Consider the following 18,430-nt stretch of genomic DNA (forward strand, 5'->3'; position numbering starts at 1 on the left):
AGATGTTCGGCTGCTGCAGCTGCATGTCGTCCATATTTGTGCCATTTCTCTAATCACTCTTCTGTCATGGCTGCTTTATTATTCCATTATCAATACACGCTGTCCATCATGGCTTTACTGCATAAGTCTTTTGACATGATAAGCTGATGGGTGCATTGAGATGATTAAAAGTGTTTGGGTGTGAGGAGGAAAGATTGATGCTCTGATAGAAAGGAAGGAAAGTCTCTCCTCTCTGACCTCTGCCTGCTGCCATGAGCCGACAGAGTCCTGATTCTACTGTAACCCACCGATGAACCTTTGTAATACCATCAACACTCTCTGGGCTTTTTCCTCCATTTTCATTGACTGTAGCTATTACCTACTCAGCTCTTCTGTACCTTCAAGGGATTTGACTTTCTTTTTTTTCCCCTATTTAACAACTTCTCATATCTTCAATTAGATCTTTTCTTTCCAATAATGAACAGATCGCTGCTGATTATTCAAATACCCTCATCCTCCTGTCTTGTTTTTTAGCCGCCTCAACCTTCTGACCTTCATCGCTCGTGTTAAAATGGATGCAAGGGCGGCCTGCCGTCAGCACCTCGGTCATTTGGCTGTGTGATGAATGGCGGTAATTACCTGTAGACGTAATTAACGAGGTCCAGGAACTGGGCATTTAACTCAAGTTCATCGGGGAAACGTTTCTCTATGTAGGTCATCATCTTCACCAGCAAGATGGACTTCTCACGCAGGTTTGGCATCTGAGAAGAAATGGATTATCAATTACAGTTAAAGCTTACAGGAAAAAGGTGTCATGAAAATGAGCAGCCGAGAAGAGGAAAGACAAAAAAAAAAAACTGGGTTTAGCTTGTTTTGTTTCCCATCATTTTAAACTTTGTGATTATTCATCAACTATCCCCTAAACTGTGCTTTTCCATTTTATCTGTTTGTATAATTTTATCTAACTTAGCACCGTTTTGAAGCTGAGCTCCCTCAGTTCTCACCTGGTTGGCGGCCATAGGAGAATTGTTTTTCACCCACTCCTCCACGATCTTGACCACAGCTCGGAGGATTTTGGGGTCAGGTGACTTCTCAATCAGAGATGTAAGAATGACCTGGATGAAGTTCTTCCTCATCTCCATGCTCATGACAGACAGCCGGGTTTTCACCAGGTCGAGGCTCAGCATCACCAGCTCGCTTGTCACTGTTGAAACAGAGCCAAAAAAAAAAAAGTGTGGCTGAGATAAATGAATTGCTGAAATTGTGTCGCAATAATCAGGACTGTGAACCATTCCCCCAATTTCTAAAATTAAAGAACTGCAACTGCTTCACTTTGTACTACTTCAAAACACCTTCCATAGTCACATCAACAACAAGGTTGTTGTGAGTCTACTTTTGTGTTATAGCCAAAAAACAGCTCAGCAGCTTCAGCACAACCAGGATGGAACTACTCGAGTCAAGCTTATTGAATTACTGAAACCTGAGGACTCTTTAGAGGCAAAGGCCTCGCTGGTCAGATAGCCTTTGGTCTTAGTGACTGTAACTACTGATGGTGGGGAGGTTTTATGTGTGTGTTTCCCGATACAGTCATTAGGGACCCATTTAAAGCACTGATTGTATCTTATAGCATTACCTCCCATGTGAGTAACAACAGAAACTTCTGTATGTACTGCCAGAGCTGAGGGTCAAGCTCAAAGAGAAAACCGAACACTAAACCCCCCCAAAATGTTTTTAATCATAGCAAAGCTAAAAAAGCTAAACAGTTTTTTTCTTTACCATTGCTGCATCGAAGAGCATCAATCCTTAGAAACCTAAAAATAAACTGAACAAGGTGTTTCTTTATACAGAGAGACAAATGGGGACAACAGAGACTTGAAACCAAAGCTGAGGAACAGTCCCCGTGAAACCTGACTATCTGTGGAGAGGATATCCTCTAACCAAAGAGGAGGACAGAACCTTTGATACACTTTGTTTGGTACCTGGTGCTGTTGAGACACATGAGACGTTTGAGCCCTGCAGAGGATCACAATGTGAAAGTTGTTCAGCCTCTTTCTGGATAAATGATAACTATGGACTTTAATGTCCCTGATGAGGTAGCTGATGTCTCACACTGTGTGTGTGGCAAAGTCTCTGAGTTATAAAAGGGTTGGGAACTCAAGATCAGGCTTTAATTTACAGTAACAATGTGGTAAATACCAGAAAACAGGAATGGTTGGTGCACTGCTGTGAAGCCAATTGTTGTCCTTATATGCCTGTTAATCATAATCTTTATTTTTAAACAATCTAAAACTAGGCACGGGCGAGTTACCGGTTTCAAGGTACACACTGTATACCAAAAAAGTCATGGTGTCAAAGCCACTACATTTTTCCATAATACCTTTAGGTTTAAATGCCTAGAAACAAGATAACACAGACAGAACGTATTTTTTTAAAATTCCTAGTCCAGTATCTGACCTGTTTCTCCAAGCTGTCATTCAGTTGTGTACAGTAGCCGAGTTGGTTTGTTGTACATTTTATCCAGCGGATAACTTGTATACCAGAAGAGCAACAACTGCCTCTTTTCAAGATAACGCTATTTTAAATCAAACATTTGCAACAAGCTACAAGAGTTAGCATGCTAGCAGGTAACATACACAGCCATGCTCACTATGAGGGCTAATAACCCAGCCAATTAATTAGCTAACATTAGCGTGTCATGCTTTAAAATTAGGCATTAAAATTAAAATATCTACAAATTATTGTTATACCTATAATATACTCATTGAGTAATATGTAATATTTAGTCAGCAGTAGTAATAGTATTTGGTTTTCTGTTTTTAAATGAAAGGAATTAATTCAGGCTTTTAAATTTTTGTTTTATTGTTGTAAAAGTGGTATTTTTGCTCAAGGTTATCACGTCAGAATCTCGTACTGGCCCATGCCTATCTAAGACAAATAAATCTTACTTTGACCAACAGCCTCAAGTGAATTAATTGCCATATAATACCACTCTGATTCAATTCTCTCTTTGGTATTGGAATAAAAATGATAGCAACTAATATAGTAAAATAAATTCTCGTAATACATGCCTGTATGTGTACCTGTACTGGTTTCAGTGACCCCTGGGTTCGCCTGCTGGGGGCTAAGGTGTTCTCGGACCATCTTCTGTAGTGAGCGCATGAACACAGAGATAAGGCGGTCGATGTAGCTGGCGTTATAACTGCAAGCGGACTTCAGGATCATTAGAGTTCCTGGAAGACAAATGAAGGGGAAGAATTGAGGATGAAGGGAGCAAAAACGTGGAAATACAACAATCTGACAGGAACCTTAACCTCTCCTGGGTAAGTTAACGGGCAGACACACAGCTGTAGTCAGCTGGTGTTCATTCATGCCGCATGACAAAGTATCTGCTGCGTGATTTTTTTTTTCTTTTTTCTTTAGTTCTACAGAGACAGGAAGAATAATGAGTAATGTCCTTCTAAGCTGCTGCTCCCTGGAGGGGAAACAAATGTTAAAATGTCACCCCCCCTGGCCAGACAGATGCATCACATCAGAGCTACCTCACAGCAACAGAAAGGTACCAAAAGCATCGGGTCAGCCTGGAAAACTAAACTACTGTATACATCTCTTCTTTTTTTTTTTTTTAAATAATAATACTTTGACATCTCGGTGGATGTGAGCAATGTTTGTCTCTTGGGTGGCCAGGAGCAGCAATCCTTCCTTCCCAAGATAATCTTTATCAGACCAGATGTTAGTTTCAGCAGCAGCACTCAGCAGCTTGAATTTTAATAACTCACTCATTGGTTTAATTGCTAAAAGTGACAGAGATCCTACTTGATTTTGTAGGAAGAAGAGAGGGGGAAAGAGGGAAAATTGACAGGAAAGACAAATAAAGAGGCTGAAAAGAATGAAGAAAATAAAAACGGGCGAGCTGGTGTTACCAAAGAGCTGTGTGGGGTTAGTGTTGCTTGTTGCTTTTTCATAGTTGGTAAGGCCCTCATAGATAACTTTGCCCACAGCAGCATAGAGACACTCCAGTTCCTCATACTTAGAAGCCACGGTTGATGTACCTGGAAATAAAACATGTATGATATTAAAAGAAAGAAAAACAGCAAAGTCTCAGCAATTCACTTTCATAAAGAAGTATAACAAAAGAGAAAATAAAACTGTAAATATCAATAAAAAATTAAACAGTTCAAAGGGAAGAGCAGCAGAGAGTTAATGATTTCTCAGAAAGGACTCAATCACAGATGCTTTTCTAAGTCTATGATTTCAACTTGACTTATGTTCTGAGAAAAATTAAAGCATAAATGACACTTTTCTTTAGCCTGGTACAGGGCGACAGGTTCCATCTGTTACACCTCTTCTCTGCATCCTTTTCCACTGCAGAAAATGCCTTCTCAATATTGCGATCAGTTCATGGTCACAGCTTGTTTGACGCTGCAGTGACACAGACGCACAACTTTCCTGTGTGTGCATATATTAATTAGACTATATTAGATAGATTTAACTGATACTTTTGTCTAAAGCAACCAACAAAGGTTGAGTACAGAGGAGTAAGGATTGACTTTAGGGGTAAAATACTCTGACTGTATTTTAGAACTGGTCGACATAACTGAGCATCACCAAGAAATAAAAGTAAAATCAAGTTTTGTGGTAAGCAAGCATGTTTATATATTCATGAATCATGAACATAAATGTGCTTTTCTTGTGCACAAATGACATTTCTGTGATTTATGCTGTAAATTATGTCAAACTTTCATACAACTTCACAGAACAAAGCCGTACATTAGAATTCAAGCTAACAGGTGATTATTTTTTCTGATCAGTCAACTGTTTGCAGTATTTCCAGGTTCTCATTTAGTATCAGCTCGACTTGGTCAGAACCTTGGGTGAGGTACTCCCACATGAAGAATCAGTATAAGTTTTGTGGTTTTACCTACAATGGTAAACCAAAAACTGCAGAGCTGTACTGTATTCATACCATGTAATGTAAAGGTTTTCTGAAGCTTACTTGGCTCAGTGGGGAAGATGCTCATGAGGCGGGAGAGAAGGGAATGGACGGCCCGCAGAATTTTCGTACTGCCACAGGTCATGCATGCCGCGATCCCTCGCTGGAGAGGCTTGAAATGGGCCAGGATGGCAGGCGACTGCAGCACCGTCAACAGGAAGCAGAGAATCTCCAGACCGGTGCAGATGTTAGAGATGTTAGCTTGTGCTGGTTGTTCCTGAGAAGTTACAGGAAGAAATGTTTGTAAAATTGCTCTTAACATTTATCTTTATAGTCACAAGTGTACTATTTTAAAACAAATAAACTCCAGGAAAGATTTATGGATTAACAAAGACAGTTCCAATCCAAAACACTTTCACGACAACTGAGAGAGATAATAATCCACAATACAGCAGTACTAGTTTCACACAAAAACAAGGCATTGTGATGGCTGCTAAATCAAAGATCAATGGCCTAATTTTGTCTAAATTGCAATCAAGGTTTACACTGGCAGGGCCAAGAGGATAATCTTCCACAGATTTATGGCGCTAATCTTGCCTAATGAACAAGGTGACTCTTGTGATAAGGCTCGTAGTAGATATTAGGGTCTTATTGATTTGGCAGTGTATTAACAGAATGGGAGCTTGTCTTCGAAGCCAAACAGAAAGAATATATACATGCAAGTGAATGGGCTTGTGATTGTGTGCTGATTTTGTCCCCTAACGCCTCACATCTAACCTCTTACACCACTCCCCCGTCTCCTAATCACTGTCGTGTCACTACAATAAGATGATAAAAGGTAATCCGATTGAGGGCATTGTTCATTAGTCTGAGTGGGACGGCTGAGCAGGTAGAGCACCCTCCCATAGGGGAAGATCCTGTGTGTGTCCATCTACATAAAACCCAGAGAAAGGCTTGTTTTTCAGTCTAGCTCCTTTGGGATCCAGAGGGGTTGACTCTGTGTGTGTGTGTGTGTGTGTGGGCAGAGTGAAAAGCCTGGCTGATGAAGTGATCCCCAAAAGAGAACAAGGGAAATGCGTGACAATTGCCAGCACATGCTGAAACCCCTGTCTGATCAGGACAGGGTGGCGAGTAGAAAAGGAGGAGAGAAATAGATAAATAGAAAGAGAGAGAGAGGGAGAGAGGGAGCAGGCTGAGATAAGAGCTTGGATTGAAAAGAGGAGATGAGAAGAGGAAGTGGTTAGAGACCGAGGGGAAAGGCGAGGAGATATGCAGAGAGCCACAGTGGGGACGATACGGAAAGCAAGGATGAGGAGGTTGGAAAGAAGAAGAAGAAGAAGGAGGGTTGGGGTGAGCTGAATAGGAAAGGCGCAGGCCAACCCGAACAGACTCCTGTTATCGCACCGCTGTCATTATTTTGTCATTATTGCTGTTGGCGCCTCACTTTGTGTATTACTGATAACACACAAAGGACTCTGAGGTGATAGAACAAACACTAAGATGAAGTTTAAGTGGAAACTTCTCCAGGATAACATCAGTTGTTTGCAGCTTATTGCTGGGCAATACAACAACAGCAAGCTAGAATATTTTAAATCTTATTTAAATTGTTTACCGAAAAATACTAAACATGATTTTCTGCACAAGCAATTTCAAATACTTAGTGAAATGTTCACATATAAATAAATACATTTTACCTAATTTGGGAAAAAGAAAAAAACTACATGAAATTAAAGGCCCAGCATTCCTTGAAGGTATGCAAATCACCCAACACTTTTCATGCCAAAGTTTTAGACTAAGATCATCATGTGTAAAATAAGACATTTAGTCGAACCTTGAAAATAACTTTCTGCGCATTGACAAGCCATATTATGTGTCGCACAATGTGTTAGTACTTGAGTACGTGATGTGAATGACTCTTAGTTACTAACACACCAAATCTGAGCCAAGTTTCTGTAAAATTGACTGAGTTACAGTCATTTTTGGTTTTGACAGGGTCGCTTAACTGTGGCAGCCATCTTGAATCGGGTTGAATCCAAAAGTTAATCAGTTGTAGATGTACATCCAATTAATACTTTCTGAAAGTTTCATTAAAATCCATCGAGTTGTTCATGAAGTAATTTGGTAACAGACAGACAAATGCAGACAAAGACATTATGGCCAAAAGGCAATACAAATGCATGGAAACTATAGAGCGAAATAAGAGCGGTGCTGTGCTTTGCACCCAAAAGTGACCAGAGTGAATGTGGCTATATGACAGATGACAGTGGTGTATTATGCATAATGACAATCATTTTGAAGGCACATGCCATCTTACCACTGTCATTAGCAGCTTGTCAAACCACTGCAGCTTGAGCTCAGCGCGAGGCCACATATCAGGCCTGAGGGCAGTTTTCATCAGGCTAACGCAGCGGCGGGACAGCAACTCCCCTGGAGACCCAGCCACATTGGTGCTTTCGTTCACCTACACACACGCAGGGGAGGAAGTCTGGTATCATTATCGTTATTAATAACACTGGGGCTTCATTTTCAATACCACAATGGTGTCCTGAAGAGGTAAGAAATCACACAAGGCAAAAGGAGGCATCGGGTGTCACCATATACTGCAATGGCATTAATGAATGTAGGGGTTCAAAAGTAGTGAGCTCCAGAAGCAGAATCATTCTTCAATAAAAGAGCCTTTGTACAGTCCTTCACAGTGACAATCACACACACTGCAGGCGCATCCTTGACCAAGACACCGAATCCCTATCAGCTCAAGGTGTGGTGTCCTTTAGCTGATGTTAATCCCTTGGGCCACTGAAAACATATTTTTCTACAGGGATCAATTTGGTATCACAATACACCGTTATCAGGTGGAATACAAAGAGAAGATTATGTTTCTATAGACTGCTCTGCTAGCAGTGAGTGATCCCCAGAGGTAATACAGAAAGTTATATTTAGAGATGGTGGGATGAACAGAAAAAAAAATGAAGCTTGGCCCAAAAAAAGTAGAAAAATTCAAGGTGAGGGAAATTTCAGCAGACTATTTTAGGCTTGTAACTAAGGTCATAGCTGCCACTAAAGCAAGGGACAGCTGTGTGAGGGGATGCGTAAAGGACTTTTTTTTTTCTTTGTTTGTACTTATTCAGCTGTTCTTAAGAAAACCACTTTAAGTTTAAGGTCACTGTAAAGATATTTTCAGAAAGTGAGGGCCTTTTTAGATGATTCTCGCTCATCATTCTTTTTCACAAAGCTTGTTTGAAAGTTATTACAAGGTTAGGAGACTAAAGGAATCATGTGCTCACAAAGACATCCATCCAAACATATAGATGTGAACGAGTGGTGGTAGTTGGGGTGGAGGTCTTACCTGGCATGCAATCCGTATAAGGAAGTTAACAACAGTATCTGTATGTTGTTTCTCAACAGGCTTTGTGAGCATGGTTTCAGTTCCTGGCATGGACTGGCTGCGTCCAAACACCTAAAAACAATTAGAAATGGTGAGGTGTAAAAAAAATAAAAACAAATTGTTAGGTATTTTAGGTGGAAGTTGCAACAAAACAAATGGACCCATTAACAAAAGTGCAAACAGACAAGAGTCTGAGCAATTAATCTTTTCCTCACAAAAAGCAGAAATAATTACTGCAAAAGCATTTATCTCGACTTCAGGCTAAAAAAAAGCTGAAAACCCCCACAACAAAATCTGCAACAACTTCACACAACTTTTAAAAAAAAATCACTTTTAACAGAACCTGTTTTTAAGGCTCCCAAAATGCCATAGTCGTATGGATACATAGCTGAAACAAATAAAAACCTTTGACTTATTTACAAAACACTGTTCCCAGGTGGCTAAATTGATCTAAACTATGTTGTTAATGCTTAAACAAGACCTTAAATCTTTAATAAAACTGAGCTGACTGTGGGGGGCATCCACAAGCTGACAAGTGCAGAAACTTAAAAGTGACAGAGTTAGCTAACGGATAATTTCTGAGTTATAACAATAATCCTGCCTGGTGGCTTTTTTTCTTCCTCGTCACGTTCAATAAATTTCAGTGTTTAAAAGATAATAAAATAAAATAGCTTTTAAAAAACAAAAACAAAAGGTAAGACAAGAATGCACTTAGCATGGAGCCTGAGGGTGAGAGGAGCATCTGGCGTGTATAGCTTTATTCATTTAGCACCTGATTATCGCTGATTTCGCTCACCGTGGAAGCAGCACCGGCTGCCGTACGAAACCTTTTGACATCCTGTCCAGCACCAGCAGATTCGAGAGACAGACCTCTTTTCACGGCTGCCCCGCTTGTTCCTTCACCGGCCACGACCTCAGACTCAGACTCCGGCTACCACACCAAACAGATGAGCACAGGTAAGGAAAAAACACGTTTATCTCTGTAATTATTAAAGTTTAACAATGAATGAACTTATTGTTAAATAACAAGAACCTTCCACCTACTGTAAACCAAAGCATTTAAAGTTATTATAAAATACTAATTTCACTGAATTTGTTTGTCGTTGACATTAATTTGACCCAATAGAAAACACTGTAAATTCACCTGCTGGTCTTTAATCCGCTGTAACTCCCACTTAATAACCACCTCGGCCAAATCCACAGCCAGTTTCCTTTGCTCTATGGTCACACTGGGCGTGAAGCCCAGACGCTGCATCGCGCTGATCATGTGCTGCACCAGGTGGTGGCGGACGGGGTAGTACACCTAAAACACAAAAACAGAATCAAGTGAGAGATGACATATTTCATATTCGAAGCACAAGGTGTCAGGCGTGACTTCAACTTACTGTCTTTTATTTAACGCAACAAAAACCTATAGTTTCTGGTGCCATTGGCAGAGTTTAAACGACTGAGAAAAGATAGCAAATCAAGATTGAAATTCAAGTTTTAATACAAAATGTCTCTGGTTTTGAATGTGCTTTTTGCAAGTTTTTAGTGAATATCTCACAACTTAAGTCTTCAATCTGTGCTTTAATCACGTGCAGAATCCATGCGTGCAAGAGAGGAGGAAAACTGTAAAATATGCAGGTTTATCAGCCAAAATGTTCGTGTCAGTTTTACGTCCGTATTTATTTAAGTCAAATTGTTCATAAAAGATTTACATAAATTTAGGAAGTGTTCTCCTTTTTCCATGCTGTTGCTACATAAACTAGCTTTCCAGTTACTGCTCTAAAAAAATTTAAAATAAATAAAAAATAAAATTGGCCTTCCCTGGGTTAGTGTCCGACTACAATAGTGGGTATGGTTTCTTAAAAAAACAAAACATCCCAGTTCTACTTTTCCAAAAACAACCATTACCAAAAGATGTTTCCAGATAATCCAGTTCTATCTCACTGCAGTAGATCTGATATAGGTACTCACTGTAAAATCATGAAGACAGGCAGAAAAAGCTAAGAAATTAAGAAGCAAATTCCACACAATGTTTTTCCCCCGTATCAATGGATAATGTTGCTCACAAATTACTAAATTTGTGAATGGTCGCCACTTAGCGTGTGTTAAGTATGCAGATAAAAAGATAACTTTCACAAAAAGCGTGTTTGAATGCTGAACTCAGTCTTAACTCTTGACAGCTGTCTCTCTCATTCTTTCTTTTCTTTTACATATAGCAGCAGATTCAAGCTTATATTTCCACCTAAACATCTTCCCCACAATTCTGCCACATTTGTTTACCTACACAGGCTACGGCCAGCCTAATGTAGGTCGATCACGTGACTCAGGCTTTCAAGTGGTTTTCAGCAAATTTAGTTAAGTGCTTCATTAACATCAAGTCCTTTACCGGATTTCAGAATTGCCTAATAATGTATCTGGAAAACTACAAAACTCAAACTGCACCATTTGATATAATTCAGAATAACCTTTTTAGGTTTGTTCTCATAGTTTGCAATAAGTATCTTTAAGCACCGAATGATTCAATACGGAAAAGGCTGACAAACACAGAAGCTGAAAGAGCAAACAAATTTATTTGCAGGATGAGTAAATATTGCTCTATTCTGTCAGATTTCTGCATTATACTTTGTGTGATTAACACATGATGCATCGAAACGGTTGCTCATTCACTTTGAGACTTAAAAGTCAGAACGAGCAAAGTGCAACTATTCCTTATTAGTCTCAAGGACATGATGACGCACACTTCGCTCGGAGCCTTCGTACACCCGAGTGTCACACTCAAGAGTCACTTATCTTTTAAAAACTGAACTGGGACTCTCAAACACACATGCAGACAAAGGAGCCAGAGATGAGATGCCTATCTGAGCGCCGTTGTCAGTGTCAAAGAATATTAAAGCTTCTCATTCTGAGGGTAATTATAGTCGATAGAGCAGGACTTCGCAGCCTCTTAATGACAGAGTGGCTAAGCCCTGTCCATCACGTGTGCACACAGACAAACACGCACACAATCTCTTTATTACTTTATGAAGCACACACATACACAAAGTCTCATCTGTCTGTCATTATCTCCTCCTCAGTGTAATTATGCTGATGTGATTACATTAGATTAGTCATCTGGCCCAGTGAGAGCCGCCTGTCAGAGAGACAGAGAGGGGAGCTGAGGGAAATGTCAGTCTTCGGCTAAAAGACTGTCGCCGTCAGACTTGGAAGGCATCGAACATCAGCTGAAGGAGCGAGGCAGTCAAAGTGTCTTTCAAGTTTAGGGAGGAGGGCAAACCTAAAGGCAAATAATCTTCTGGTGTTAACTTGACACACTCCTTGCCCCTTAATGATCCCATCTGCAAAGGGTGCATCTGAAAGTTTCCTCCTTTAAGGAAAATACAAGCAGAATCCAGTCAACACCGGCTGTTTTAAAACTCTGGATGCGGAATTGGAGACAACAGAGCCCGATGTTTAGACTACAGTTGATGCAATCCACTGGGACTTGTAAAGAAGTCTTGTGTAATTTGGGGCACTCAGATAATCAGTGAAAATAGCTCCTCGGTCCCCCCCCCCCCTGCTTTTCTCTGCAGTGAGCTGGCAGTGGCAACAAACACTCATATAAACACACCCAGGTAACAATTACCATCTCAATATTTAGGTGGCAGCTTAGCTTAAAGTACCATGCAGAAGCTAGCATTTAATAGCTATTAGTTGTCTTCAAAAAAATACTCTGAACTAAGATCAGCAGGACAGAGTATTTAGACTAATCTGTCAAGAATATTTTAAGTCACAAAGAAGAAATTAGACCTCTCTGACTGACTGGGATCCAACACATTCAGCAGGGATGTCCTGACGGCAGAAAGTATTCACCTGACAGAGTTTGATTTCTGCATCCGCTTACCCTGAAGTGTTGCACGATAAGGTGCAGTATGTGAACAAGCTGAGGCACGGTGTGTCCTTCCTCCACAATGATTTTGCGAGTCCAGTGGGTCAACATCTGGTGGCCGTCCTCCATGCGGGCAGGCACGGCGGGCGTGAGGATGGCCATGGCCTGGCGGACAATGGCCCGGGCTTCCATTGTGTGGGCCTTCAACAGGCTGTGAAAGACCTGTGCAGAGCAGCCATACCATAACAAAGTCAGTAACATTTCTAGTTTGTCTTCTTTACCTTTATCAGTTCTTGAAGTGGAGTTTCCCCCAATAAACTCAAATGTGAACCCTGACCCTACATTCTTCGGTTCTAATATATAGTAGTGAAACATGACTTGCTCTGATTTTGTTTGTCAAATTCCTCCTCTTTTCCTTCCTAAAAAGTACTTTAATTTTAACTAATGAAGAAAAAGTAACACCAGGGCCAAAGTTATGCTATACCAGAAAGACTTTCAGCCATGGACAGGGGTTACGTGTCCCTGTGTGTCATTTTATGAATGAGTGTCTGTTAATTAATGTGTTCAATCTTTCCAGATCTGATTGGTCACCAAGACTTTAAAAAGAAGAAGCTCCGCCCACTCGCTCCCTGCTCTGCACTTGCTCGCTCCCTATTATTACTGATGCCAGCCTTCTGCCGTGTCATTTTTGCTAACTCTTATTCTTCTTCTTCTAATGATAATTTGTTAGGTTTTGGACTTAATAATTAGTTGGGTTTGGCAGTCCTGTTTTCAGTTTTGGTTCTACGTTTAGTTTTGGGGATTGCAGGTTTAAGGGAGTGGCCCAAATCAAGTAGTTGGCTACACGGCTGGTTCAAGGCTTTCCCCTTATTTTGTTTGTTTTAGCCGGGGCTTTCAACTTCCATTCGTTTGGTTTGTGAGTATTATTTCTTTTAAACTTAATTTATAATGCTGCAGTTGTCTGGACTCCATACATTATGTGTCCTTCATGCCATATTCTGACAGACGGACCATAAGAAGCTAAGGACATACAGGAATCAAAAACAAACTGCTGCTGAGTTCTAAACAACACAGAAAATTTTTACTGAACTGACATACAAAGAAGACTAAGTTTTTGGATTTCTTACTCTTTCTCACATCAGCTTTAGGAAATTAAATAAACTTCTTTGATTTATTACTCCTCACCTGCAGGACAATCTTCTTGTGAATGGCGAACTTTGCAATGATGTGAGCGAGAAGTAAGTGTCCGCTGTATTTACAGGCTGGGTCTACGCAGGCTTTGGGCAACAGGCACGGCCAGGCGAACGTCATGAGGCGCCGCAGCTTGCTGTTGCGTGACTTGTTGTTGTCGTGAATGTGGTGGGGCGCATGCTCCACCAGCAGGGTGGAGAACTGAAGAAGGCAAATTCGCAGCGAGTCCAACAGGTCGGCCTGTTTCTCTGGGTCCAGGACCTTAAGGAGGGACGGACAAGATGCAGTGTTAAGAAATGTTCACGTTGGGCAAAAACTGACAGCTGGAACGTATTCACAACATAGAGTGAACACGGCTCATTTGTAGGAAACTGTTGATCATTAAAAACAAATCAAACAAAGAGTTTTTTTAAGGTGGTAAACGGATATTGTTTTTACGTCAGACTAAAACACCTGTCACCTGAAATACTACTATAGGAACTCTTACCAGCTGAAGACAAACATGAATTATTTAAATCACTTATGTGCATAACAAGGAAAAATACATTTCATTTAACGTACTGCCTGAATTATTAAAGTTCACAACACAGCCTGCCTCTACATACTGTGAAAAACTCTTATTCTTCCAACAAAATACCAATCACCATGTGAACCGCCTGCAGAGGAGATACAGAAGCGAGGACAGCATTTACAGAGAGGGAGGGAGGTTAGGAAGGAAATGAGTTTTAAGCAGACCGTAGAGGAGCCATTAGCAGCCATTAGGACTGCTGTTAGTCAGTGATGAGACCTGCCACAGCACAAACAAACATGCTGACCTTTAGTACAGTCACACACTGACATTTACAAGAAGAATTATTGTCTGGCCTGATGAATAAAATGTGATGTAAACAAAAAGCGATCGCTTGACGTTAATAAGAAGGGAGAGCGAAGACGTGTAATGTACACTGAAAGGAAGAGGGGACATAAAACGGAAGCAGTTATGTGATCAAATATAAGGTGAAGGCCATTAGAGAAGACTGAGTAAACGGGATGGAGTTGATGACGTCTGAATTTGGAGAGATGGTGGAGTCTTGAGACAATATGAGAAGAAACTTGGCAGGTAATGACGTCACAAATGGATGCTGCTGGGTAACTAAAGGGAAAAATTAAATCCTATAAACTTTGATATGTATGAGTGTATACCTTGGTGATGAAGACGCTGGTAATGCTCTCAGGATTGTCTCCTTCGGGGTTGGGTGGTCCAAGCAGCTGCTCACCTTCCCCCTTCTCAAAGCTGTACAGGAAGGCAGGGTTCAAGATGTGCTGCAGCACCTAGGAGAGAGGAAACGATTCAAACCCAAAATGTTTTGCCTTTTTTTTTTCAGTAAACATCTTTTAACCTTCTTTGCCAATATAACAGTTATTGCTTTCCTTGATTGCTTGCCTTTAAGAAAGAGAAATCCCATCATTTGATTTAACCGGTGTGGTGCCTTTAAAAGCAACATAAAAGTAAAATTTGCACATTCTCCGCTCTCTGTGGCACATCAGCAAACGTTGCAGCTTTAAAATCTATTCTAGCACTCCTCTTTGGACTGATAACAGCAGCCAGAGTGCACTGACAGACTTAAGAGACAGTAATGTTTGTCCTGCAGTAGCACAACAGATTCATGATTACCTTAAAAATACAGAATAACCCAACTACAATACAGCTAAGGAATGCATTTATTAGGGGAGTCGCTATCTACTAATGAATGCCCCTATTCAATTTATCACTGGGGGACAGGACACAGCTCATTGAAGAATGAGCACATGCAAACGGACACGCAGTCAAATAAAGACACAAGGAAAAGCAATAATCACCTCTCTGTTATTCAGTTTCATCTGTTTTTCACGAAGTCTGGGCTTCTCTGATATAAATCATAGCATCTGTAACATCATCAGCTGTGAGCTCGAGCAGAGGCTTATTTCTTTCCTGCAGCCCTGATCACATTCATGTTTGAATTTCCGTTTCCAACTTTAGCTAAGATTCAAGCTGGGATTTATTTTTTCTTCCTCTCTACATAGTTTAGAAACGTATTTGTGGGGAAGCAACAGGAAATCACTTTATGATAAACACTACTATTAGCAAACAGCTTGCAGGGGCTAAAAAGCTTTAAAAAAAAAGAAAAAAGTTGTGTGACCCAGGCAGCACAAAGTCAAACTCTGGAAGTGTTCGCATTTTATTCAAACATGATAAATTACAGCACAAGTGAATTCAATTTACCTGGAGTCACACTGCCCCATCAAAAACACCAGGGAGGACGCTAATTTACAGTCTTCAGTCTTCAAACGGTCGCTTCACGAAACCGACTCAAAAACATCTGGTTCTTGCTGGTAAACTAATTAGAAAAAAACCAACGCTGCTGCAGACATTAATTGGGCGAGACGCGCCAAGTACGAGCCAGCCACGTCTGTCAGTGATCGTTTCTTTTAATGCATTTTCTGTCTTGTCCCACATGCGTCCTCAATCCCCGCACTCAAAAACACCACCGTGGGCTGGGATTCACTTGCTTCAGACGCCTGGCTCGCTGCCAGCTCACTGCTTTACACGACGCAGATAAAAACGCCTGGTGCGCTTGGAGTGGCACAGTTTTTTTGTGTCGCCGCGCCTCTGTCCTGTTCTTGTTTACACTTAAACTTAGTCCCTGTGTAAATATCTGCGGCTGTGTACTACTGAACCACAAAGAAATCAGCTCCCCAAAACTGACTGCCACGCTCATTTTATAATGAGCGCTCGACAAAACAAAGAATCAGGGCCGCGAACACTGACTGGGAAATTATGGGCTTTTCACATAAGGAGCAAACCGTTTGTACTCAATTCACTGTGAGCAAGAGCACTGCAGAGTAATAAAACAAAGATATTTCAAGGCCACAGTAGTTTTTTTTTTTATTTGATGCAATAACATTAAAGTATACAATTTTCAGAAACATAGATAACTTCTAGGAACAACAAGAACTGCTGAAGAAAGTCTTTAAGTTTGATTTTAATCTTTTCTGAGGAAATAGTAGTAGCATAAAAAAAGGTAACCAGTTGCCAAAAAATCCTGATACAGCAGCAGAATGTGAAACAAATGAACTCTGCTCAACATTCTTCATAAGTTTGTTTATTTTATCTGCTTGGGAACAAGTTCGCAAGATAGTGAGCGAAATGCTTTTTAAACAGAGCGAGCAGCACAAAAGCTGTTTTTCTGTGTGAACTGTTCGGATGAAGCCAAGACGGCACGAGCGCGAGGTCAGTTTGTAGCAACATAAATGATTCACTGCTGCCGTTTCTCTGCTCCTCTTTGACTCAACTTCTTCTCTCTTCTTGCTCAACGTGAAACATTCCCCACAAGCCTCGCAAAACTACCCGCAAATCTAGTTTTCTAGCCAGACTGAATGTGTGCGCGCACATTTTCCCGTGATATTATGCTTCTGGGAAAATGCTACGGGCAATTATTTAAATGTCAATAGAGGTAACACCCACACTCATGCTCATGACTCACACACCAATCAGCACAAACATATTCTCACAGAAACACGGCTTCTGTCACCCTCGGCCCGTGTCGCGGTTAGCGCAGCCGCACACAAGCGCAGGACAATTAAGGGGAAAAGAAAAACAAAAGGAGCAAATTTGGATATGGGGTGGTCTACGGAGAGCCGAAGCGCTGCTAACTAAAAGACTAAACTGTAGTGGAGGGGGAAAAAAAAAAGACTATTTCAGCACTTCTGCCAAGAAATATACACAACAAAGAGTTAGGTACTCTCTTCTCTGTCGTTACCGTTTTATAGCACACATGCAACTGAAGCAACATGCTGAACACAAGCAAAAAGATCATGTGAAGTGAGGGGATCAGAAACACAGATGTGCAGCCTTGTTTTTGTTTGGTTTTGGAGGGGGGGTCTAGATGCACATGCTGTCTTTGTGTATGTACATTTGTGTATTAAGCTGCCAGGGCAGGCCTTCCCCACTGACCCATTTTTACTTAACAGCAATGCTGCTGCTCCTCTGTGCCAGGTTATGTGCCTGTTACAGCTGTGCAAAATATGTGTCTCTATTTGCCTGAGTGCCTGCATGTGGGAGAGCGAGCTTAATTAGAAAGTGACTGCAATGGCTGTTGTGTTCGCAGCAGCGGGGCAGATAGAGAGGACAAAGTCATTCGACTGTGAGCCTCTGAGGGTCAGAACAAACAAAATGACCTTCCTGACTCCATCAAAGTAGTTCTGGTGCAAAACACGTCAACCATAAAAGTCACACAGAGCAGGTCCCTGAACGCAGCATTTCCCCACACAGGGAGAGAAAAGTAACTAAGATTAGAAGAGGCTGAACAAAATGAGGGCTGAGCAAATCATTCACAGCACAAAAAGTGCAGAACATAAAGCCATCCAGCTATTGTCACCCACCTCTTATCAGGGCCAAACACTCCCAGGTAAACAGATCTACCTAAACATGCACCTTTTTATAGAGCAGGCTTTAAAAGACCGCCAATACACATCACAGCATCAGTACCAATATGACCAAAATATGCCCCTCCTTTTCTGTCTGTCACTTGGAGAAGAAACCAACTATTTCTGCTCATTTCTTTCACGTTATGTTATATTTTTCTTCATTATAAACATTCCATTCCAAGACGCTTCTTCTGATAACACTGTATAATTCGTTTTAGGGGGTTTTTTTCTTTTCAAGACACATTTTGGAACAAAAACAAACTTCTTTAAAACCAATAAATTCAATAGTTAGATTTAAAATTTAAAAAGTCAATGACTGCCTGTGGAAAAGACTGGAGCGTGGACCTTATAAAACTTTATTTATAAATTTGTAAGATAATAAAGAGCGAGTTAAGTCTGGCTTTGGTTAAGTTTTATTTTGTTTGTGTGGTATGTATGGAGTTAGATTTGTTTCACAATTATTCAATCAAAAAAAAAATCATGTCAAACAAAAAAACATCTTAAAAACTTTTTAACCATAAAAATATTTTTTTACGAAACAAAAATTTATTTAAAGATTTTTTTTTTTTTGATTGAAGTCACTAATTTTTTGTTTGAAACTCTTTTTTTTGGTTGAGTCGATTTTTTTTTTGGTTGTGTTGATTTT

General features: G+C 40.6%; 1 protein-coding gene across 5 annotated transcripts in view; it reads right to left on the bottom strand.

Moving 5' to 3' along the window:
- LOC108237214 (transformation/transcription domain-associated protein) overlaps positions 1-18,430 on the bottom strand; it is a 92,804-nt gene that overhangs the window by 43,071 nt on the left and 31,303 nt on the right. For 3 of the 5 annotated variants that reach the window (XM_017418499.3, XM_017418495.3, XM_017418496.3), the window contains 12 exons: positions 14,521-14,649; positions 13,333-13,599; positions 12,163-12,369; positions 9,439-9,597; positions 9,091-9,225; positions 8,256-8,366; positions 7,224-7,370; positions 4,973-5,186; positions 3,900-4,028; positions 3,048-3,209; positions 984-1,183; positions 619-740 (listed from right to left, as the gene is read on the bottom strand). In XM_017418499.3, the coding sequence (XP_017273988.1) occupies positions 619-740; positions 984-1,183; positions 3,048-3,209; positions 3,900-4,028; positions 4,973-5,186; positions 7,224-7,370; positions 8,256-8,366; positions 9,091-9,225; positions 9,439-9,597; positions 12,163-12,369; positions 13,333-13,599; positions 14,521-14,649 (1,982 nt within the window). The remainder of the gene's footprint in view (positions 1-618; positions 741-983; positions 1,184-3,047; positions 3,210-3,899; positions 4,029-4,972; positions 5,187-7,223; positions 7,371-8,255; positions 8,367-9,090; positions 9,226-9,438; positions 9,598-12,162; positions 12,370-13,332; positions 13,600-14,520; positions 14,650-18,430) is intronic. The other 2 variants (XM_017418500.3, XM_017418498.3) reach the window with 1 other exon arrangement.

Source organism: Kryptolebias marmoratus, linkage group LG17 (genome assembly GCF_001649575.2).
Source record: "Kryptolebias marmoratus isolate JLee-2015 linkage group LG17, ASM164957v2, whole genome shotgun sequence".
Lineage (NCBI taxonomy): Eukaryota > Metazoa > Chordata > Actinopteri > Cyprinodontiformes > Rivulidae > Kryptolebias > Kryptolebias marmoratus.